The sequence below is a fragment of the Lepisosteus oculatus genome, chromosome 17, assembly GCF_040954835.1.
Source record: "Lepisosteus oculatus isolate fLepOcu1 chromosome 17, fLepOcu1.hap2, whole genome shotgun sequence".
NCBI lineage: Eukaryota > Metazoa > Chordata > Actinopteri > Semionotiformes > Lepisosteidae > Lepisosteus > Lepisosteus oculatus.
In genome coordinates this window covers 955,659-980,404 of record NC_090712.1, presented here as the reverse complement: position 1 = coordinate 980,404, position 24,746 = coordinate 955,659, and the positions used below count along the sequence as shown (strand labels likewise).

Here is a 24,746-nt window from a genome sequence, read left to right as displayed (position 1 = left end):
AAAACAATAAAATATGTGCAAAATGTGCATAGGTTTATACAGACTGATTGTCCAAAAAGTACAATGGAGCAAACATGCTGTCCATAGAGGAGCAAATGAAGGGCTAACAGTCCTAGCCTAGGGCATCGTTATATACCCTGACAGCCGCTGGGAGGAAAGACCTGCGGAAACGTTCCCTTGAACACCGTAGCTGGAGCAGTCTGTTGCTAAAAGTGCTCCGCTGCCCAGTAACAGTCCCATGAAGCGGATGAGAGGTGTTGTTCATGATGGCTGTGAGCTTGGTCAGCATTCTCCTCTCAGCCACCACCTCCATGGGGTCAAGGCTCATCCCCAGCACAGTCCCAGCCTTCTTGATTAGTTTATTGAGCCTATCTGCATCTTTTGTCATGATGCTGCTGCCCCAGCACACCACAGCGTAGAAGATGGCCGCTGCCACCACTGATTCATAAAAAATGTGTAGCAGTGTTCCACACACACCAAAGGACCTGAGTCTCCTAAGAAAATAGAGTTGGCTCTGACCTTTCTTGTCAGGGCGTCAGTGTTACCAGACCACTCCAGCTTATCATCCAGGTGTACCCCTAAGTACTTGTAGGAATGTACGCCCTCTATGTCCTCACCCTGGATGGAAAGAGGGTTCAGCAGAGACTTATTCCTTCGAAAGTCAAAGATCATTTCTTTGGTCTTGCTGGTGTTAAGCTGGAGATGGTTAAGAAGACACCACTCCACAAAATTGGTAATCAAGCTCCTATATTCCTCCTCCCTCCCCTCTCTAATACACCCCACAATTGCAGAGTCATCCGAAAGCTTCTGCAGATGACATGTCTCAGAGTTGTACCTGAAGTCAGAGGTGTAAAAGGTGAACAGGAATGGAGCAAGGACAGTCCCCTGTGGAGCCCCAGTACTGCTAACAATCTGTTAGGACACACAGCTCTGTAGCCGTACATATTGTGGCCTGCAGGTCAGATAGTCTATGATCCAGGACAGCAGGGGAGTGTCCACCTGCGCCGCCCTTAGCTTATCTCTCAGTAAAGGTGGATGGATGGTGTTAAAGGCACTGGAGAAGTCAAAGAACCTAACTCTGTGGAGTGGAGAATGTGGAGGTTCATGAATTGCGCTGCCTTTGCAGTGCTGAGATCTCTATTCTGGCTTCTGGCTTGTTCACCTGAGACTTCGTAAGATCATTCTTTGCACCTCACCGGTGCTTAAATTGCATCCCCTGAGATACTGTACAGGCCTCGTGCGTTGATTACATCGCTCTTTCACAGCACCATTCTCCCGAGACCTGCGTGCTATTGGATTATTTATAGATATAGACGGCTTGCAGCTGTTTGTATTAATGGACCCCAAAGCACCCAATTACTGCTGATAATGACAGGAAATGTGGAACAGAGCACACAAATTATTGACACAGGGCACATCCAATCAATCTGGGAGTCCAAATGAATCAGGAGCAATCTAGGATGTTACTGGTCCTGCAGCTCTGATGGCCACCCCTGTCAGCAAATTATAATTAATAACAATGAAAATAAACTATTTTATGTAGCTCCTTTAAAAGTGGCTCCCCCAAGAGCTTTACAGTAAGAAAAAAAAGGTACACAATGAGGAGAGACAGCAGAATCGCGCACTGACGATAAGGGTTTGGAGGAGGAAAGCAAAGCGCAGACACAGAGCCAGTTATATACAAGCCCTTTGTAAGGAAGACGGGCTTGAATCTGGATATGAAAGTTGTCAGGGAAGGTGGCGCTCCGATTTCAGTGAGAGTCTCCAATGGTTTTCTGGGAAATCCTTCGCCAGCTGCAGCCTGACACATAATGGCAAGCCCAGAAGAGGTTTTTCTTTCAGGAGAGGGGTAGTGGGGAAATGGGCTGCATCGTTCAGAGATGTTAACCCTGGGAGAATCACAGCAATCTGATTAGTCTGGATTGCTTTATGAAAAGATGGGCAAACAAGCTTTTAAGAAGAAAAAAACAACTTTCAAGCCAGCTACTGCAGCGTGAAAGGCAAGAATCAGTCCCACCCTTGTAGCCTGCTGCAGGAGGGACTGCTTCAAGGCTGTGACTCGGGGACTCAGAAGTGTCTTTCATCCCCGGAGAGCTCAAAACTGCTGAGCAATAGAAAGTCTCCTATCCAAGCCAGGCTGGAGAGACAGTAAAATCTATTGCTATAGACGTTTCAGCATTACAACCGTGTGCCAGGCGGCATCACACTCATTATAATCTCCTGGTAACTCCTAACTACCAAATGGACTGGGGGCAGAACTAAATGCTATCCTCTCGCTTGTAACCTTTCTCTTGTACTGTAACCATACCATCCTAATGTGCAGAAATGTTGTGAGTGCTGTCGTTTTTAAAGCAGCGTGTTATTCAAGAAAACCATAGTGCTGTTCCAACAAGGAGAAGCGTTTTTCATCCCTGTTCTCTTTATGTCCTTCAAAGGTAATAAATGACATTCAGTCTCATTCCGTGCGGGAGAGAGTCATCAGCATGTACTTTCTTCTGTAGCTGCTGTAACAAAATGGCTTCTATAGAGAACAGATTTTTTTCTCAAACCATCAGAGACAGTGGATACTATTCTCCAGCCTGGTGTGGTAAGTTCGCACACAGAGGGGCTGTTCCCCTTGGGGCTGCTCTGTGCCCAGCCAGTCAGTGCTGTCAGGAATCGTGCCTGTAGTTCGTGCTGTTCGTGAGCTGGGCTGTGGAGCAGACCCCAACTGCTGCTCCACCGCTGTAATTACAGTGAGCTGTCAAACACTTCACAGGATAGAGAGGAAACAGCCTACGCACTGCAAAAGTGCTCAGCACCTGTTCTGCTTGACTTCATGCTAAAGACAGCGGGACGGTATCTGAGATGAGTTGTCTCATTAACGTACCGAGTCTGCCTTAGTAATCTGAATTTGTGCAGCACTGCCCGTTCTGCTCATTAGGTTAAAAGGAGGTGATAACTGGCCTTTTCGCCTCTTTGTTATGCATCATCTGACCTGGAATTTAAGAATATGAATTCTCTGCTGCACAGCATTTAGTCAAACAATTTAAGGGCTGTTTTATTAAATAGTTTCACTTCAGGAAAATCCAGTAAGGAAGGAACGCACAAACATGATGAAATTAAAGAACTTAAAATGTGTTTTGGTTTTTTTTTAACTGAAAGACAAAAATATTGTAAACCGTGGAGCAGTATTCTCCCAGCCCAGCTCTTGAGGGTGGCGGGGTCTTGTGGTTACAAGTCTGCCAGCACTCCTGAGTAAACTAATTGAACATTTAAAGTTGGGCTTTGTTAAATCAAGTTCACAGATCCAGTGCAGGTGAGCACTTCAGGATGCCCACAGACCTGGGAGCCCAGGGCTCCAGTTCATGGTTTAGGAAGAACCAGTAAAAATGAAACAAGGAGTACTGTCAAGAGTAGTAAAAAAAAAAACATGTATGTCTTCCCTGCACTAGAAAACTGGGTGCAATCTCAAAGCTGGATTCACAGTAGGGCTCAGACAGCCAGAGCAGTGATTATTGCTATGAATCCCAGAATGATTCCTTAATGAGATCAATTACTGCAATTTCTCCACAACACAGGCAAAGCATCATTAGACTCCACCTGCATCTCTGCCCTGCAGCTGGCGTCCCCTGAGATCTGCGAACGGCAGGCAGAGGGACTGAAGTGCCCAGTAACTCAACACGATGACTAACCGACCACACAAGCGCAACAGTTCTGATACGACGAGCCGACTTCAGTCATGTGAGTCTCATCCTTGAGGCATCGTCCTGAAACATTATGTCCGAGTCACAGAAGTGTGGAGGCTGTTTTTCCTAATACACAGAATGAGAAGAGAGACTGGTGATCTGGCTCCCGGTCACTCCTGGGGGGTAGGCGTAAAACACAGGAAGAGACTATGCCGACTGCAGACTTGGAAATGAGCACACTACTTACAGACACAACTCTGCAGATCCAGACAGCCTTTAGTTGTCTGTGGGGTAGAGTGGTGGTTCTGTGGCTAAGGATCTGCACCTGTGGCTGGAAGGTTGCCAGTTCAAATCCCACAGCTGGCAGAGGAATCCTACTCTGTTGGGCCCCTGAGCAAGGCCCTTAACTCCAACTGCTCCAGTGGTGCTGTACAATAGCTGACCCCAGGCTTCTCTCCCTATCTGTGTGTCTCATGGAGAGCAAGCTGGGGTATGCGAAATGATGAATTCCTAATGCAAGAAATTGTATAGGGCTAATAAAGTGATGTTATGTTAGTCTGCCACTGTGTGACTGAAAGAAACCCCTCAATTCTGTATGTCTTTATGTTCATGCTGCACAGAAATCGCACAAGCACAGTTATTTTAAAATTTGATATAAATACCCAGAGGTCATTTCTCATCGCTGACTTGCCCTACTGCCACCATCTGGAAACGATACTCTAATACTGGTGCAGCATATTGGTATTAGACAGCTGATTGTGAAAGTCCGGGAGGCTTCCTGGCTTTGTTTTCCAATGGTTCTTAAAGAATGTGGGCTTTTTAATTAAGAATACAAAAAAAATGACCACAGAGAGAGTGACTACCACACCCCTCAACAGCCAAGCTTATCCCTACCTCAAATCTTTGCTCCAGACTGCTTCACACTTTTTTAAACAAAAGCAAATTAAACCCATGCAGGAATGCATACCTGGGTTGAGATTCATTAAAAATACACTCAGTAAATATGGGTGCAGCTACTTACAAACTGCTGTATTTGACAGTACAATGGCACAGTCTTGCAGCACTGGCGTTCAATTCCTGGGGTGATATCTGCGTGGAGTTTGTATGTTCTCTCTGTGTTCATGTGGGTTTCCTGCCATAGTCCAAAGACTGATAGGTTAATTGGCTTCTGGGAAAACTGGCCCTGGTGTGTGCTCGTACGGGACCGGTGTCCTGTCCAGGAGGTGCCCTGCCGTGCGCCCGCTGCTTGCTGGGACAGGCTCCGGCTCCCCCGCGACCCTGAATTGGAAGTTGCGATTAGTAGACGGATGGAAGGATTCTGACAAATGTCTTTCGTTTTTTTGGCGACCCCTAGTGGCAGGGCCGCGGTTACTGCAGTCCTTCCGTGGGACAGCCTGTTCCAGGCGTTTTTCTTGTGGCGAGTTGAATTTCACAGGCATTCGTTAATTTACTCCTTCGCTGTAAATGAATGTTTGCTTGGCAGGAATAAACGTGTTGTCTTACGCGGCAGACATTTGTTATCGCCAGAAACGACTCACAATGTGTATCAAGCGAGCTCTAGGTGTAGCAATACTGTTCAGTCATGCTGTGTTCAGGCTATAGCAAGGCAGTAATTGTGTTGGTGAGAATTGAAACAATACTAAAACCACGGTGATGCAAATATGAATTGTGTTGAAGATGTATGTGCTGAAGCAATGCAATAATTCACTCGATCTTGTCCAAGGGGTGGCCTTGGCTGTGAAGCACAGCAGACATTCCTTCGTTTTCAACCCGACTGCCCGGTTTACAATTACAAACCTCCCGCTCTCGCCTGCAATGAAGGACAAACACATTCGTTTTCAACAGCTCTCTGAATTAAGTACTTCTGAGATGTCTCTTAGAGGACTTTGTTGTACTCTATAAATTAAGGACAGTCATTTTGCAACAACAATTGTCCTTTCGTGTTGACGAATCTCGCCAGTCTCTCCCATAAGGTTTTCAGTCATCAATTTAACGTGCTCCTGTTCTCCGCGCCCAGGGTGTGTGAAACGTTTGGAAAACGAGGCGAGCTGGCATTGTGTTGTGAAAAGGCTGGAGTGCGCTGTCGATATTACTTAAGCACACGGCGTGCATTTAATTTGGTTTTTGGTTAAGAAATACGTGCCATTACGTTTCATGTTTATTTGTAATTAAATCTTTATTGATTGAACGGTGCTTTTGTGTTGAGTAATTACGATGAAATGTCTTTTACCTCAATTACATGCGCCGATCTTTGAAAGATTAAGTGTATGGTAATGAGCACACGCTCCTGCACCTGCGCAGCTCGGGGGCTGTTGAGTCGGGGGTAAAATGCAGCTCCGTCCCAGAGCCCGACAGGCACCAACACCCATGATCCCGGAGGACTCGAAACCCTTCCAGGGCGCAGCTTCTCCCAGCAGTGGAGGAGGTCCGCGACCGCTGGTGATTAAGCCCCTTTCTTTCTGTTGGTCGTGCGTTTTTCTGTTGGTGTGCCAGGTGTCCGTTCCGCAAAAAAACAACAAAAAAAAAACATTGTTGGGAAACTACTGGTAAAAATCTCGTCTTGTAAAATCCATTAAAATATCAGGCACATTTACTTTGGTAAACATTTGCAAGAAACCTGCCTACGCCCATCAAAGACCCAAATGTAAAACTGAGCCCAGATCCGTTAATTAGTACCTCAGTGGGCTGTATCTGCGTCTTGCTTTCTTACTGAAGTTGAGAGATTTTCAGAAGACCTGAGACGTCTTTTAACACTCCTTTTCTTCTCTGGCTTACTTTATCCTATTAATAAATCCCAAAAAAACGTGTTTTTGATCTCAGGTCTCCAGTCCTGATAAACCTACCGCTGTAAGGTCACTCGCAGTCAGCTATTCTTAAAACGGAACAAATGACATTTATTGATCTTTTAATCAAGTATTTTGTTCAATTAAGGAATCTCAGCCTTTCATGCCCTCTAAATGGCTTTATGTCATAAATTGCATGCTTAATTGATCACAGCTAAATCAGTTATACAGATGGTTTAGTGGTCGCCTATAGCAAGTGATGGACTGGTGCTCTCCGTGGATAAAGACCCTGGCGTTGGACAGAATTTCTCAGTCTTTTTATCTTCTCACGTGAGATTTATGAAACCTTTATTACTGTTCTTATAGCAGAACTGCTGCAGTTATAGCTGACATATTGACAGCCTCACAAGGGAATACACTGACGCCAGCCCGGGATTGAGCCATTGGGCTCCAGATCCAGTCATGAGTGGTGAAGCTGTCAGCAACTGAACTCCAGCAGATTATTTTCATGTCTCATTGAGACATTGAATTGAAGAGATGAATCACCCCACATTGAAAGAACCCTTCCTGCCAGAGCACTGAGCAGTAAAGATGAGTTATTTCATCCACTTGTGACTGAGAGGTAGTTGAGGAGCATACGTAACCCCTCCCACATGCTGTACTTCTGTGAAGCAGTTAAAGTCTCTCTTGCTTTCAGACCAGGAAGGTGTGTTGGGCTTGATGTGAGAGTAAAGCCATTAGCTTTCACTGGAGGGGTGGTTTTGGCTCAGGCAAGGGCCCTGTCAATAACAGTGCTGGGGTATCCTCCATTGATGGAAAAGGAGTAAATTTTGAGGGCTTGGTTCTGGAAATCGATGTCGTTGCTGCAGAGTCGTCGTAGCCGAAGGAACTGTGAAAAGGGGAGAGAGTTTTTAGTGTGTTTGGGGTGAAATTAGCTATACAGGAGATAGTTGTGTGAATCAGTGGGTTTGTAATAGACCGAAGTAGAGAAAACCTATTACTAGCCTATTACCTATTATTAAACCTATTACTTGTTCCTTTGTATCCTACGCATGATGACGCAGCTACCCACCTAAAACTCTATAAATGATCATATTGTAATTATATAATTGAATTATCTAACATTGAGCATAGGATTTTAACTGGGCTTTTTGCCATATCGTTTGTCTTGCATTTGCAGAATTGGATTTTGCATCATTTAGCACTTATTCATTTTCCAACACATGTTCAATTAATCAGTTAATCAATCTCCCTCTCTCTGCATCCTGCTTTTGCTAGTTTATGTTGTACAGTTGGTAGAATCCAGATTTCTGTTTGGACCAGCAATTTCCGTGGCGCCAGCACGCTGTGCTGATGGTCTTCAGCTCCTGCGTGCCTGTTTGTCAAAGTCAATAGTCACCTGTCTTCACAGGTGATTTTATGACTAGCAATATTCATGAGTTTCATTTGTTTATTAACAAATGATGGTTAACTGGGACAGGTGGTGATAGTCTTGTGAGTGGTCTCCCTACAATACTATGGAACTTTAAATCTTGACATCTGTAGATGTCTAATTCTCACTTGTCTGCCCTGAGACAGTTAGGAGTAGGAACCCATACGCAGCATTTAAGTGCAACATGAGAACATAAAAAGGGTTACAAACGAGAAGAGGTAATTTAGCCTTGTTTGATAGTAGTTTGAGCAGTTAATTAACCTCATCTAACCTTTACTTGAACGAAGCCAAAGTATTGGCTTCAACAACTTGGCTGGGTAGCTTGTTCCGGACTCTTACAGCCTTTTGTATAAAGACCTGCCTGCTGATCTTGGTTTTAAATGTACTTCCATGTAGTTTTCACTGGTGCCCGGTCCTTAAATACAACATTTTTTGGGGAACTGTGTGCATAAAAAACATTTTTTCCATAACATCCTCTTAATTGCAATATTCTCTTCCATTTTTTCACAGAGTGTACATTGAAACCTTTCACTGGTCCCTTGCTCTTTGTTTGTGTTTAAAAATGAACATATTTTTAATTGCCCTTCCTGCAAATGCTTGCACACTGGAAAGAGGTGAAGTGAGGGTTACAAGCTGGAGCTCCTTGATGTGATCTGTCAATTAACCTGAATTTCTTCAGGGTTAGTACAGCCAGGCAGCAGGAGGGGGGTGAGACATGATTAATTAGCTCAAAATGAGAGGGAAGTAAATGAGATCCTTTTCAAATGCATTGCACTGCAGACAAGACAGCGATGGAGGTAAGTTCATGCTGTTTCTGTGTCCATCGCTTCAGTGGTATGAGAGGTGTTGAAGGGTTTTTCCTATTTGGCTTCTAGTTATTTCTAATCTACCGTAGTTCTAGAATTTATTGTATTCATGTAGCTTTGGCAAGAACATCACCATATACGAATGCTTACATTTTTTGAAGTCCCTGTTTTGTACGGGATTTATCACTTCGGATTTTTTAAAAGTTGAATGTAATAGTCAAAAGCAAGAAAGCAGACACAACTGCACAGCATGTAAATGAAAGAAAAGCTCGGTGACTGGGTAAATCCAGAGATGTAATTGTGGGATGCCCTGTTAGTCATTTTGTAGTAAAAGCTGTGAAAGGAATAAAGATTTTATCAGCTCTTAATGGGATCCATTTTCCCTCTAATCAGCGAACACTTCTAAGTAATGCGTCTGAAGTCATGAGGCTTATGTTGTCAGAGCAAGTCAACACCCAAAACACAGTTTATTGCACAGTTAAAATTAGTTGCTGTTCAGGCTTTCCTGAATAAGTGTGCAGACAGAAATTGTTGAGAAACGTAGCGCTAATGTTAAATGTTTTGACTTCATTTATGATTTGTGATTCGACAAAGCTGCCTCCTAAACAACAAGTAAGCACAGCCCGATTAGTGTTGGCTCCATGTTGCCAGATCAAATGTACAGTACATGTTTTAACAACAATAATTAGTTGAAATATTACATTTTTCCAAAGCATTAAAATGAACATGATATCCAGACCCTCCAGATATAGCACAGTTATAATCCTACAGATATAGCAGAATTATACAGGTTTTTCACTTTTGTGACATTTGCAAATGTATCACTTATTCTACAGTTACAAACTTTGAAAAGTAATTATATGAAGCGAAGTATACAACTTAACACAGAAAAAACCTCTTAAGATAAGCAGGAGGTTAAATGTGCAAATTTAGCAAAAGACAGTGTAGGTATGTAGATGAAAACTTTGCTTTTCACATACTTAAACTATAGATGATCTACCATAAGTTCCTTTTTACATAACACATTTCTGCTGCGTCGGCTGTTCCACATCCCTCAGTGTTCCTGAGAGAGCAGCTCATTTCATCTGGAATTTGATTCATGCCCAGTGCTCTTACCTCGGTGCCAAAACGATTGGCACAAACTGTGTCTGACGTGGAATAATTGATGGAAAAACTTTTGCTATAAGATTGTTAGCAGCAGAAAATTTGAGTGCAGGTCATTCCCCAAGGCCCTCAGATTCACAGTTCAGCTGCAAGGTTTATGGGGCTGAAATTGGGAGCTTAAATTTAAAATGTTGCTGTAGGGTAGATCCTAGGTAAAAGATCAGGGCTTCTTGATATAACGTCTCCACATTCTGATATATTCTCCGTTCTTCTCAGTCAAGTAATCCACCACGATAAGATGTGGAGTTAAAGGGCTACTGGATACACGCAGTTTCAGCCATTTTAAAATCTGTTTCACACTGGCATTGATGTGAAGCTTGATGACATTTGATTAAACAGCTACAGTAGGGGACCCTAGGAAATATTTCAGTTTGATAGTTTTTGTCTGACATTTCTGATTCTCACCGTGTGAAACTAGACTTCTGCTGTCACTCTACAGTAATGTCACACCCAAGGAGCCTCCTCTAAACTGACTGAAGCCTCATGGGCCATCCTCTTGGTGTGGAGGGGATAGTGCGTCAGCTGCTGGGAGGGTTTTCAGGGGTAATATAAGAACATTACTTACGTGAGTATAATGCCACACTCTCTGTGTCCACTCAGGCCAGTGAGGCTGAGGCTGCTGTGGGGGGGACAACAACAGGTCCTCTGGCACAAGACAGTGTCACAGCGACATCAGTGCCCAGCAGTCCCAAAACATTCAAACTACATTGCGGCAGTAATTAGGATTTTAGTTTCAGCTGACCTTCCGGTAGAAGTCATTTATCATTGAGCATACATAGGGTCACATCTGGTGCATTATTGATCAATTAGATAATTGTCCAGGGGCTGGGGGTCAAATTCTCCAAATGTGGTTCAATTTAGGCAAGGTTTGGTATATAAAGGGATTCACAAAGGTAGTTGAGGTTTTTCATTTGTGCGCTTTGAAGACCATTGCAACAATAAGCTCTTCCCTGCGCAGTATCTCTGCTGTCCATCGTGGTTTGTCCAGGTGCTCAGGCCCCGACATGCCCCGGTGGAGAGGCAGGCCTGCCCTGTCCCACACGGCCTCTTGTCTGGACTGTGCAGGGTGAACGCCTGGGGCTATCAGAGACTGCCGGGTGCCACTGCACCCACTACAGGTGGCGAGGCAACGGTCATAACTGTAAGGGATGTCTAAGCAGCAGTGCAAAGTTCTGAGGTAAACGCATAAGAAACATGATTTACAGAGCAGGTCACACATGCAGACCTGGGGCTCTCTGTCACAGTTCTGGGCTCAGCCAGGCCATGCTGGAACAGCTGTCCCCCTCAACAGCTACAGTACGTTAGGCAATGTAAACAGACAATCTTCCAGTCTCAATCTTAATTGCCTTTTCGGTTGCAAATTTGTAGTTTAACTAATTAGCAAGTATTATGAGCTCAAACTTCTAAACAATTCATTCACCTATGAATCACTGTCTTTGTGGTGCCGTCGTGAAACACTACATCAGTAATAGTTTTTTTCAGCTGAAGACTTTAAATTCTGTGAGCCAGCTGTGAGGTGTAAGAACATGCATTCGACACAAAAGGAGGCCAGTCACCCTATTATAGTCATTTGGCAGTGAGCACCTGCTCCTTTGGACTTTCACAACTCAATTAGGCTTATTATCCAACAAATGTGCTGAACAAGAGCAGAAGATGGAGGGAGCCGAAAACAAACAGAGGTCTTAATCGAAGTGAGCTTGAGACCAGGTGTGTTTATTCCACATGGCTCCTTCCTGTGCTGGCGTCTTGCTTTCACCAGCCTTGAGGATTTCAGCTGGTAGAAGGGCACGAGTGCATGTATCAATCCATGTGCTTAATATTTAATGACACAAACTAATGATCCTCAATAATTCATGTGTTAAAAGGGGAATGCCTGTGCTATGTGACCCTATTTCAGAAGGAAGGAAACCCTCATTCTGTGCACGTTTGGTGTTGAATTTGATATGCCCAGGCTGGGGGAACTTCTTGTGTCTGCCCGTCTGGTAGGTTTCTCTCCGATATCAGCTGTGAAAGGGAGGGAGTTCTTTTCTGTTCACTGCAGTGCCTTACTGATGGCACTGATCATCATTCCTACTGAGGGAGGGTTTCTCCCTGCATTGTGAAAGAGGACTGTTAAGACAAACAGGCTGGGAGGCTGCCTGCACTTAAGCTCCCACAAATAAATACTTTATCGGGGCCTTTCAGCAGAAACCTTTCAGTATGGCCTGTCTGCTCTTTAACACAAGCTGATGTGAGAGAGCGAGGCAGTGGGATGGGGCTATGCAGTCCACACCTGCCACAGGAAAGCCCATATTTGACGTGCTGCTCGTCTGTCAGGCAGGCAGTGTGGGATCCTGAAGATTTTGGGCTGGTTCTCTCTTCTCAGCTGCAGCCTTACTGCACCACATCTGCTGTGCATCTTCGGCTGCCCCTCCCACTTGGCTCTACAGAGGAGCCCTGGTCAGCGCTGCCTTAGCTAGCTGCTGCCGCGGCTGCTGTGTCTACATCACAGGCACGGAGCGACAGCGGGCCATGGAGCTGCAGCACTCGCACGGGGGGGCTCGTCTCTGAGGTCCGCGCCTCTGCGCCCCCACCCCGAGGTGCCCGCGCCGCACCAGAGCCTGTCATGACAACATGGAAGGCCGGCTGCCGGCGGAGGGGTTCGAGCAGCTGCGGCTGAAGAGCCGCCCCGAGCTCGCCACGTCCGCCCTCGCCCGGGTGGGCAGCGGCGTGTACAGCACCGTCCAGCAGCAGGACTACTCGGCGAGCGTGTGGCTGAGCAGGAAGGAGCGGCTCGAGCACGTAAGCGGCCTTTCCTCTGTCTCCTTTCCCGCGCGGGCTGAGGGCCGAGCGAGCCGGCGACTCGCAGACCTGCGTGCCTCTCTGCTGCGCTGTGCCTCTGGCAACCACTGGGCAGCGCTGTTCGCCGAGGGGTGCCTTCAGTAGGGTCACAAGTGGTAGTAGCAGAAGAAAGAGGCACAGGTGCATGCAGAGTCCAGTCTGGTTTCAGACATTTCCAGGGACGTAGGAGCATCTTAGAATTTGAGGTCATGCTTTGTCGATACTACTGATGTTTCAGTGGATCTCGGTTTGCTTCCATTTCTGCATTTTCCTGCATGCTCTATTTGCTGAACTCTTTGTCCAGATAGTGTTCTCCTCACATACCTCTGCTCTCATAGTTCACTGTTCTAAATGCATTGTGGATGACAGCATTTTATTTTAAACCTAGAATTGGCTTGATAAATATTTAATAGTCTGAAGAGCAAGGCAGTGTCTTTAAGTTGGAATGACCCTGCAGAGCCGAGCTGACACTGCACTGAGGGTGGTTTGAGACTGAGAATTTAAAGCTTGTCAGCAGATACTCTTGACTTTTTTTAAGGCACTGCAATACTTCTATCACACTTCACACGTGTTCTTCCCAGGGTGTCTTTCTTATGATCTCCAGAATTGTATGAAATAAGACAACTTGAATTCCGTTGTGTTGGCAGCTCAGCTATTCTTGTATTCTAAAGTGTTTTCTTACTGAAAACATACAGCTTCACACTGTTTGAGCTGTGTTCAGACTCACATGTTTGTTGGAAACTATCTGTGTAAATGATCAATATACCCGCTTGTAAATGGGATCGCATCTTTGAGACACCAGCTAGACTCTAGACACTCCTTAAGTGTTATTTCTGCTCTGGTGCTCACAAACAGACACTGCAGACCACAGCAGAAGTGACAATTAGTGTTAAGAGCCAGACTGCTGTCTTGCAGCAGAAATTCTGCACGAAATGTAATTTATTAACTGTAGATGCATTAATGTGATTGTGACATGAACACAAGCAGAGGGACAGTGGCAGTATTTTAAGACGTTTGGAGAGAGGCAGACACAGGAAACAACTGCAGAAGACTTTGAGCCTTAAATCTATTTTACATTCAAGCGTGCTTTCTTAAGGAATCCACTTTCTGCTGAGCAGTGGCTTGTGAGACTTCAGAGAATGAGTCAATGAATTTTAATTATTAAGCACAGGACACGGAAGGTCTGTGGGCTACTTTTTTACAGAAACCTACAGAACCTGGTTTTGAACAGAAGGTGTGTGTCCTCTTTAGAGGACACAGCTAGACATGCTTGTATTCTGGGAGGAAAGCTCAGGGGTCTTAGGATAGTTTCTCATCTACAATTCAGCTAGAGTGTCCAATCGTTGTATTAAACATTCAGTCTTTGCCCTTCTGCCACATATGTGGACAGTAGTTTTCAGTTAAATCTTGGTTATTCTGTGTTAATCGATCTTTAGCCCAACTGTGGCCTGTTGCCCTCCTGCCACTTCTATGGTGCCACTCTGACAAGTATCTGTTCCTGAGTGGAACACTAAGCAAGAACATCCTCGCCTTCTCTCCCAGCCTCCTCCGGGCCTCCTCGGGTCCTAATTCAAGGGTCATCCAGCCAGAGGTGCCCGCATGACTGCCTGCTGTTGTTCTTTCTCTCCAATATGAGCCTGGGTTTGGGATAACCTCAGAAGCCCCCAGTGCTGCTCGATGTGTGTATCTGTCGCCTGGACAGTATCGTGCGCCCTCCAGGTTTTCTTCCCTTTGAGCACCCCCAGACCAGAGTGGAATTTCTCATGGCTCCTCAGCAGACGTGTCCCCTGCAGTGCCAGGTGTGCTCGTCAGTGTTGTATGCAGTGTGCTGTGTGTTTATGCATGCACAACACGATGTGCTTCTGATTAGCTTGCCAGGCTTAACTAGCAAATCTCAAAGTCAATTGTCTGCTTGAGGATAGCTGGTAGTGTAGCAATGACGTAATCCTATTACATTTCCTTTTCATTCATCTTTGAGGCATCTTTTTAGAAGGCTTTTTTGTCTGAAATCTTAGTACGGTAATTAAATTCGGCCGCAAGCAGAGAAGAGAGAAGTGTAATCTGTTTCGAAAGAGCAGGGGAATCCATCTGACGTAGTTTAGTAATCTGGTGCGATAGGAAAAGGCAATTGCCGGTTCTTGTTGGAGGAAATTCCATGGTAAACTGGGGACAGCGTGGAGAGTCGAGAGCAGAGTGCCATTGGCTGAAGTCTTCCAGTGTGGGCCTGCAGCCACATCCTTGCCCAGAGCCCTTCAGCCTGATGGCTGAAATGATGCTGTATACTGTATATGGGTTCCAGCATTTACACCGTGTAGATCCCCAAGTAAAGCTGTTTGAAATAGTTTGCGTGCTGATGTATATTGTCATCTGATGATTAAGTATGTGACGAGAGAAAGATGTTTCTAGGCCAGAGAGGTCAGCCAGCATGCAAAGTGTAGGCAGAGCTGCACGCTATTTAAGGAAGAGCTAGTCCTACAAACCTGGATGGCTGAGCCATGTCAAGACAGATATCTCTATTTAACAGGGGACAAGCAGAAGGATATAATGGTCCAGGAGGCAAACCACCACAGCAAACCGACTGGAGAGCTGAAAAGCAGGGCGTGACAAGCTGTAGCAGAGCTCACGCAGACTGAGACTGTATTAATCACAAAGAGAGGTCTCTGAGGGGTCCTCACGTTCAATCTTATTTGTAAATCTCCTGTAAAAAATCTGGGGTACACATTTTAAACTTACATGAAAATTATTTTGCCCAAATTGTAATGGAGATGAAGAGGTGAAGGGTGAAGTTTCCATGATAATAAAAGTGGACGATGGTGACTAAGCCAACCTATTCAACATTAATCAGCTCTATGAGGGCATGACATGAAGCACATGGTCTCCAGTGAAGGGAAATGGTTTGGGGGGATTCCTAAATGGATTTGTAGGTTTGGGAGTCTTGATTCACTAACAGTGTCTGGTTTCTGCAGACAGTTATACCCAGATTATTGGAGCAGCTCAAACACAGAAATCTGAGGATACACAAAGACTCGGTGGTTAATTTGTTGTCATGTTGAATTATTGCCTTGAAGATGCAGAACTTCGGTAATACTGTAGCTTCAGCAGCAGATGATCTTTGAAATCTTTAAGTGAAGTTTATGTAAATCGGGGATTAGAACGGACATGGCTGATGAGGCCGAATCTCTTGAGTCTGCTGATATAAAAAATAAAGCCTAACTGTTGCAGGATGTGCTTGTCATTTTCAGTGACCACAGTGGTGCTAAGAAACTGTTGGAATGTATTTTATACATGTGTGTATGATTCTCTCAGAAGAATGATTTAGCTCTGAAGTGTTTTTTACATACAGTGTATGTACTGAATTTTTGCAAGCTATGTTCAGTTAAAAGCAGATAACATGTTACAAAGAAAGATTACAGCTGAAATGAGACCATTTGGTTCAGCCATCCTGTTTAGTGGTTAGTAGTTAATTGATCCCAGGACCTCGTCCAGCTGTTTATTAAGAGAAACCAGGGTATCTGCTTCAGCAAGAAGGCTGGGCAGCTTGTTCCACACCCCCACAACCCTTCACATAAAGAAGTGCCTCCTATTCTCAGTTTTAAATGCACTTCCATGAAAGCTCCACTTGTGCCTGCTTGTTTGTGTTTTACTGTTGCTTCTGAAGCCCACTGGGTTGACTCTGTTCATGCATTTGAGGGCATTTTCATTAGTGGATATAAGGCACTGATGTTAAAGATGTAATATTAAAATGAGCAGGTATCTCTGCCAATTCTGAGCTTCCTGAATATGCACAAAAATCAATTCTTCTAGCTAATTACATTATTTCAACACAAGCTGGAAGCGTTGCCACTTAAATTCATACTGTAGGTCACTTTTAAAATGAGAATTGTGGAAATATTTAGCAAAAGGCACTTCTCTTTTTTCCCTCTGTTGGGTGTATCTGCTGTAGTTGAGACTTCTGTGTGAGGTGAGGTGTTTGGAGATAATCAGTGCAGTTTCATGTGTGTTTCCCAGGCCCCCACCCAAAGCTGCAGCAAGACAATTCTTTCTAATTGTATCCTTTCAAGGAGTATTCATTCGAGGACACAGAAAGTACAGTACGGTTCTGCTTGGCACAGAGCCGCATCTGAATACAGTATCTACAAGCACTTACATTTTCTAGCTTACCCAGGAAAACCCAGCATTCATATAATCACTATGAAATTAACTGTCTGCATCAAAGCTGAAAGCTATAGCACCGCAATATATATAGGAAATGAGTCTCCAAGTGTTTCCCCAGCTGTGTCATGATTTTAACAGTGTACCTGTCTGCCTATGTGGCAAGTGGTACATGGATTGTGCAAATGTAATTTTCATAATTAGGTTAGCTTTGAAACCTGACAGAGTAACTGCAAAAGAACAGGAAATAAGATTTGCTAGAATATCCCATTGCTGAGCTTTATTATGCAGTCCAGGGACATTTTGGGATGCTGTGAACTATAAAACTATATTGCACTGAAATACTTTACTAAAAATTTGTATGCATTACATAGACCTTAATTGTTAGAAATAACGTTTTTTGAAATCATAGAATCTGTATAATTTTATAGCCTTGGGTGTTGTTTTTAAAACCATTTGCTTGCTTGCAGTTAGAATATTCTTACAGTAATATACATTGAGCATTTTAACCTTTTGATATGGGTTTCAGCATGTAGCGGCTTTCTAAAAATAAAAAAACATGTTAAAAGATTATGGAATTAATGTCAGAGAGTCATTAGTGTCAGTAACGTCATTTGTTTTCTGCATTAGTTTGTTCAGACTTTGCGACTCAGATGATGACTGTTTTACACAGGAAAAACAGGCCCTGCAGTCTTCTTGTCATGTTTCTATCGAAGTTCAACATTGTTGTGGGAACATAGGTACTCTAAAACTGGCACAGCCCCTGCTGCTTTTTTCCATTTTGATAACCCTTTCTAAGACTCTTTCTAAGTGCATTAGCTGTACGCGTTCACCATTTTGAAGAAGGCATTTTTGAACAGTGCAGCTTTGTAATGAATAAACCTGCACTTCTCTCTCATGGAGATGAAGCTCTTGCTGTCCAGGATGAAATCCTGTTTCCCTGACGCTGAAGATGTTCAGCCCCCCAAACCACTGTGACGCTATACTGTAGGATGGTCAGCGGGACACTGGAGATGGCGAAGGAGCTCTCCAGTCCTCACAGTCCCGATGCGTTAGTGACAGAGTCAGCCCAATGCACTACAGTACTTCCAGATCAATCAGGAAATAAGGACCCAAGGACATGAAGGACATGAAAGAATTCTGAAGAAACACATTTAGGACTGGGAACAGGAGATTCTTCTTCACACAACAGAATAGACTACTGTACATGCTGTTGAAACCGTTTCCTTAGAATCACTGAAGCTATTTCAGGAAGAGGCCCTCTGGCCAACCTTACACAACCAGGATGTCTCGGTGGCTTCATCTTGTAAACCTTTTTTTTACATTCTTATTTTTCGAAGCATTAAAGAGGTGAGAGCTGTGCTTGCTGGAGGATTGCTGAGGCTTTAACAGTCCTGTTCAATGGTCCCAGGGGGATTGCAAAACGCAGGGTTTCCCCCCAATGCGAGCGAGGTGCACCGCGGTCATCAGCCTCTGATGGAGAACTGATAGGCTGCTGCTGCTTCTCCCTAATTAAGCAACGCGTGCAGAGAGCTGCTCCCCTGAGTCACACAGCAGCACGGCTCCGAGATCAATATTCAAATCCAGGATAATTGTTTCTCTGCAGCAGCTTCCTGGAGTGGATTGCTTATTAGAAGAAAGCCCAACGGACAGAGGAAATATTCCAATTAAGGCAGTAACAAAAGTCTTTTATTTGTGGAGAAAGAACAAGCTTTTATGGTTTCTTTGTAAGTCTGAATTTCTTCAAATTAAAAATGAGCGCAAAAAAAACCAAACCAGCATTCTGTTGCTGTTGAAATGCTGGTCCCACAACCTGTATGGTACAGCGAGCTGCTCTACTGTAATGCTCTGTGTAACTGAAACAATTTTCTGTACTGATAACTCCCTTCTTTCCGATAGAGCACAATGGATGGGCTTCTAAAATTGAAGCGATGGCTATATAAATATGCAATTGTGAAAGCCACAGCCGAACTGCAAAATAACCCTGTAATGAGGGACTGAAACTGATGGACGATATTATGGAGCTGTGCGTGCAGGGATAAAGACAGCCTTGATAAAAGAAAATGAGGAGACATTAAGGAAAACCGCTGCATATGATCAATTAGTCAATAAGCTGTTCCATACTGCTGTGCTTTACAATGTTTATGTGCCAAAATCTAGCAGAATGCTAGTACAGTATTATTTTTATACAGTGTTTGTAGGTAAATGGTTGTATGATTTCTCACTGAAGCAGTATGTAGCACAGTAATATTTTATACGTAATATTTTATATGTAAACAGCATTTTGGCAGCATTTGTATTTACAGTAGTTAAAAGGTTACATGCTGTAAGACCATGAGAAAGGTTTCAAATGAAAAGAGCACATTTGTCACATCTATCCCATTTAGCCATTAGTAGATAAATGATCCAAGAACCAATTCTTTAAAGAAGCAAGGGTATTGATTTCGACAACATGGCTGGGTAGCTTGTTGCCCACTTCCATGACCCCCTAGGTAAAGAAGTGCCATTTTTGGCCATTTTTTATTTAAGAAAAGGTCAGAAACCTCCCTCACTAGTTTTGGGAATTCTGCGTTGTGCAGAACATATGAAAAAGGAAATGCATATTATGGCCAGTAGGTGTCACTAGATGTCAGCTACCCCGTTGAACCATGGTACTTGGGAATGTGAGTGAAATGATGAAACGTGCTGTGACACATTAGCACATGGCTTGACAAGTAACCTCTCTCATGACAACCAAATATGGTGCACCTGCAGCGCCTCAATATGAGCTCTGCTTAACTGCTCTCTACCAAACTGTGGTGCACAAACATGCCACGTACGCACCTTTATTTCCCTTGGTAATCCTATTGACATTAAAATCTGTCTTGCAAGAGAGACCCGGTCAAGCAGAGCGGCAGCAAGAGCAGAACAGCTCCAGCGCATCCTGACAGGACAGCACAGGGAGCCTCAGTTCAGCCAGAGATGCACATGCATACTAACCACAACTGATTCAGAGCAGCCAGGTGTAAATGACCCCTACTGCTTGGCCTCATCAATATTCAGAAATACATTCCGTATCAAATTCAGAAAGTGATGACAATGTAGGAGCACTGTACAGACCTAGCTTTACAGGATTTTAAGGATCGTTCCAAGACAGAGAGGTGAATGTCTAGATTTTTGGCTGACCTCCCTGTGAACAGGCGTTGCGGTATAGCTCCTGCATGTGGTGAGCTGAGGTGGCTGGCTCTGTGAGCATCATGGCACAGTTGCTAAAAGTAAGGAGACAGTGTGGCAGCTGGGTGGTTCCATTCCCTTTTCGATCCTTTTCAGGGGTTTGTTTATTCACCAGAAACAACAAATGAAGGAGAAGCTATGTATGAAAAAAGAGAGAGCGTATGCAAAATCAGATCGGGAATCAATTATCCTGAAATGAAAAACACCGTTAATTACATGTTAAAACCATGTTTACGTGTTTTATCTTTCATTATTAAACATATATTTATACATATATATGCTATGGACCTGTCACTATGCCAGAAGCAGTAGGTTTTTATGCACTTTGCAGAGTAGTACCAGTAACAGGCATTTCCATCCTGGCCAGTTTTTTATTGTTTTCATTTCCTCACAGAAGCAGTCGGATTGCCACTCACACAACACATTAGCACTCTGACTTATTTAATCAATCTCAAATGTGTTCAAGCCTCCACTCTCCACACTGGTGCTACAGATCCTTGGTGCTCAGGCACACACAACTGCATCTGACAGTGAATTAACCTTCCTCGTATTTTTAAAACTTTCATTTCTCTTTTTCTTAAGGCCATTAATGAGCAGATAATGAACCAGGCTCATTATCCTTAATTACATACATTTGTGTTAATAAGTCATTGTTGCCTGAAGGTGCTGTATTGCCTCATGGCATTAAATAAATTCCCTAGAGCACAGCCTGATTTTGTTTTTGTTTCTAACCAATGTGAAAAGTAGAGGAATTAAATCCACCACACAGATCCTCTGCCACACTGAAAGTTCTTCATTTATATTGTTCCAGAGTGATTTGCTCTGGCTCTTGAGGTTAAAAAGCTTTTGACATGAGTTACAGCACATGAGCTCTCACCCAGGGTCCTGTCGGGGATACCCCTACAGCTCACATGACACATTAATATGGCATTAGTGGAAATGAATCAGTTCCAACATACTTCTTTACCCCAGTGTACTCTACTGTCAGCCTGGGTGCTCATGTGGATTACTATCTACTAATGTAACTTGAAAAACACTGAGCGCCTGCTTTAAATGTAGTTACCTAACCTAAAGGTGGGTGGTATCATTTTATAATATACAGTATATTGATATAATACTCTATAATATTATATTAGAGGGAAAGCATTTAGATGGAGAATTTGTGTATTGTAAGATGCTGTTCTTGAAGGAATCATGTTTTCCATGTTAATTCAATGCTGCTTTAATTTTTTATACAGCTGTCACCCAGTGTCATTAATGGATGGACAGGGAGAAGTAGGTCACAGTGTCGCCACCACTAAGCAAACACTTTTTTCACCCTGTCTTTTATGGCGGAGCGCCGACCTTGGCTGTGAATTGCCTTACTGCTCATCCTTTGAAATGCAGCACAGCCCTTCTTTTCAGTCTGTTAATGTGCCTTTAATGCAGGGATCCCCAGCCCTGCAGCCCTTAGCCAGCAGTGTTTGTAGGTCACCACTAAATCACCAATTTCTGAAGATATGCAACAATGCCATTGTCATCATTTGAATGGGATTTGTTAAATTAAGTAATTTGGAGATCATTTAAAACTAAATCCAAGTACTCTTCTGCCCTTAATAACAAGAGCACCCCTGTACTAACTGGACTGGGGCTCCCCAGAACCAGGGCTGGGGATCCCCTGTACTAACTGGACTGGGGCTCCCCAGAACCAGGGCTGGGGATCCCCTGTACTAACTGGACTGGGGCTCTCCAGGACCAGGGTTGGAGACAGCTTTGTCAGATATCCCAACTGTGAAAAACTGATTTCGGGGTGTGGGTTGGGTCAACCCTCCCTTGAAAACTTGCAAACTGCCTTGAAAAAAAATCACAGCTATATAATTAAATAATGATAGATACTATAATATATGCAATACACTATAAATATATAGATACTATAACTCACCAGTCCAGTTGAATAATCTCACTTTCTTTGCAAACATTTGTTGTACAGAGACGCGGCTTGTTTAGCAGATCTCAGCAGATTCTCCGATGGCTGAAGGTCATATTATATCATTAAATAATTTGCTGATGATTTCTTTATTCGGACCTGTAGTGTCACCAACAGAAAAATTTGGGAGCGGGGACGATTTCCGGGAGATTATGGATCACTTGCGGGAGTCAGGGAGGAGACGCTGATTTCCGGGAGACTTGAGATGTCTGCTCTTCTAACAGGACTGGGTCTCTCCTGTATCAGGGCTAGGGACCTCTGTACTAACTGGACTGGGTCTCTCCAGTATCAGGGCTAGGGACCACTATACTAACTGGACTGGGTCTCCCCAGTATCAGGGCTAGGGACCTCTGTACTAACTGGACTGGGGCTCTCCAGGACCAGGATTGGAGACCTCTGTTTGAACCAGCACATTCCTGATTCTGTGCCTGATCTGGAGGGAGAACAGTCTCTCTGTGTTTGTAACGTTCATACTATTGCACTTAACTATACTTCACTCTGGTCGATGTATACTACAGTACACATGTATTAATTACCTGTTCACTTTTTTGTTTGTGGTTACTTTTTAAAAATTGCCAACATGCTTTGTTTCCAACAATATTGCAAGGATAAATTGGATCTGCTGTCATGCTGAGGTGACTTTTCTAATCGATTCTTATCCTGCAATTTATTCCTGAAACAGTTTGATGACTGTGAATGACTTTTCACTGCCTTCAAAATAATAACCCACTAAATCTTTACTGCTGACAGTATCATTATTGGATTTCTGTAGGAAAATGGTGAGGTTATTCTGGTATATTACATTTTTTTGACAAGTGCCAGATCAATTTTTGATTTATATTTTGAAGTTTATGGGGGCTGTCCCAAACGATTGTGGAACATCCAGTAGCACCCTCAAACCATCTATGTCATCTATACCTCTCCCCCTGTTTCCTGTGAGAGAGCTCTGAGTTTTCAAAAATATCTTTGAAACATTTTCAAAACGTGTGATGAAAGAAGGGGGTTATTGAAAATAGTATACCCCACCAGTCGTGTGCTCAACACATCAGAAATAATCCAAAGAGATATTGCCTATTTGTAACATATTGTTCTACTAAAATTGCTGTACTTTCAAATTTTAGAAGTTTAAAAGTTTTAATTTAGGATTGTAAAAATATGTTTTTTCACCACAACTTCTCCTAACCTCTCAAACCTGCCTCTCCTTCATAGTCTCTCTTCTAATCCTTCGCTTGGTTGCAGGACAGTCTGGATTTTCAAGCCCACATAAAACACAATGTTATAAATGTCCTTTTTGTGCTGTTTTATTGAAAACAAAAATGATCTCTTTGAACAGGAAATCCACGTCCCTGAACGTGTCGATGTCTCATGTGTTAAAAAGTCCCCATGCCTCATGTGACGAGTCTGTCACTCCAGAAACCACTGTCTGGGTCTGGTGGGATACTGACGGTAGTGCAAGCTGATATCACAGGACTCCTGGGTGTCCCGAAGCTCTTCCTGTCAGTGAGTGGAGCAGGATATTCCCTCCATACCTTCAGAGACTTGTTCAATCGATGAGAAGGGCCAGGACTGTGTGTCACACACAGTAATAATTTATAGAAACTGCACTCTGATCTGGTCCTTATGAAGGTGGAGTCACTGGTGACCAATATTTGTTAAAAATGTATGAAACACTGTCAGCCAAGGTCAAGATTTTTTGATGACTTTTTAGGTTCTTTGTTTTGGGGCCAGCCCTGTGAAGTTTAGACTTTTAGTGTCCTCTGACAGTGGGCATTACTCTTCCTCCACGCAGGCTAGCTGGGGTTCTGCTGGAGAGATGGAAAGAGTAATGGTCTTTGACTTCATTTAAAGAGAAATCACCTTTACTATCAGGTATCTGTCCTTCTGTTTCTGAAGGTTTCTGCTGTATGGCTTAGTTGGAGTAAAGTGACCAGCGTTTTTCTGCTTGTGTGCTAATGAGCTGGGAGTTTGGAGGTAAGGTTAGGGTTAAGGTCTAGAGTCAGGGTGAAGGCTATGGTGATGTTAGGGTTCTAGGGTTAAGCTAAGAGTAGGACAGACATATGGTAAAACTGGATGAAAGATCAAATCTATTTCTCCTGTGCATAAAAACACAACTGATTAAATTGCTTTGACCCAGTAATACGAGCTAAGTGGGGGTGGAATGTAGGGCTCTTGAGGTCAGCGATGAATGGATTCTGTTGCATCAGTAAAGTTACTTATTCCTTGTCACAGCAATTTGCGATTCTCCTGGAAGTGCAGGGTGCAAGGTAGGATAGGATAGGATAGGATGCCAGTACGTAGCTTAGAACACATACTAGGACAATTTAGAGACGTCAGTTAATCCAGACAGCACATCTTTGCAAGATGGAGGGAAACCGGAGCACCCAATGAAAACTAAAAACACAAGGAGAACAACCAAACTCCACACAGGTGGTGCGCCAGTCCAGAATCAAATTAATGACTGCAGTGCTGTGAGGTTGAAGTGTTAACTGCCGCATCAAAGCTTTTCTTATAGACATGTATAAGTCCTGTGAGTATGTCTCGCTTTATTGTGGCTGTATGGCCCTGCTTCTTCTTTGGCCTTATGCTGCCTGTCACATCTGCTGCTAATAGGAATCCCCCACTCAAACAGTCTCACCCCAATCAATCACCAGCTGGAGGCAAGCCCCTCAAACGTCGCTGATCTACCCTTCTTCCAATCAGAGCGCCTCACTTGCTAACACAGCCTCCACTTCCAAACCTCCT

The 24,746-nt window shown here is 43.8% G+C and overlaps 1 protein-coding gene across 1 annotated transcript in view; it reads left to right on the top strand.

Annotated features, from left to right (window-relative positions):
• Nucleotides 1–11,986: 11,986 nt before the first annotated feature.
• The window catches only part of LOC102689828 (inactive phospholipase D5), a 66,930-nt gene continuing 54,170 nt past the window's right edge, over nucleotides 11,987–24,746 (top strand). Inside the window, exon 1 of the mRNA XM_069179972.1 lies at nucleotides 11,987–12,634. Within this exon, the coding sequence (XP_069036073.1) occupies nucleotides 12,467–12,634 (168 nt within the window). The 5' untranslated portion in view covers nucleotides 11,987–12,466. The remainder of the gene's footprint in view (nucleotides 12,635–24,746) is intronic.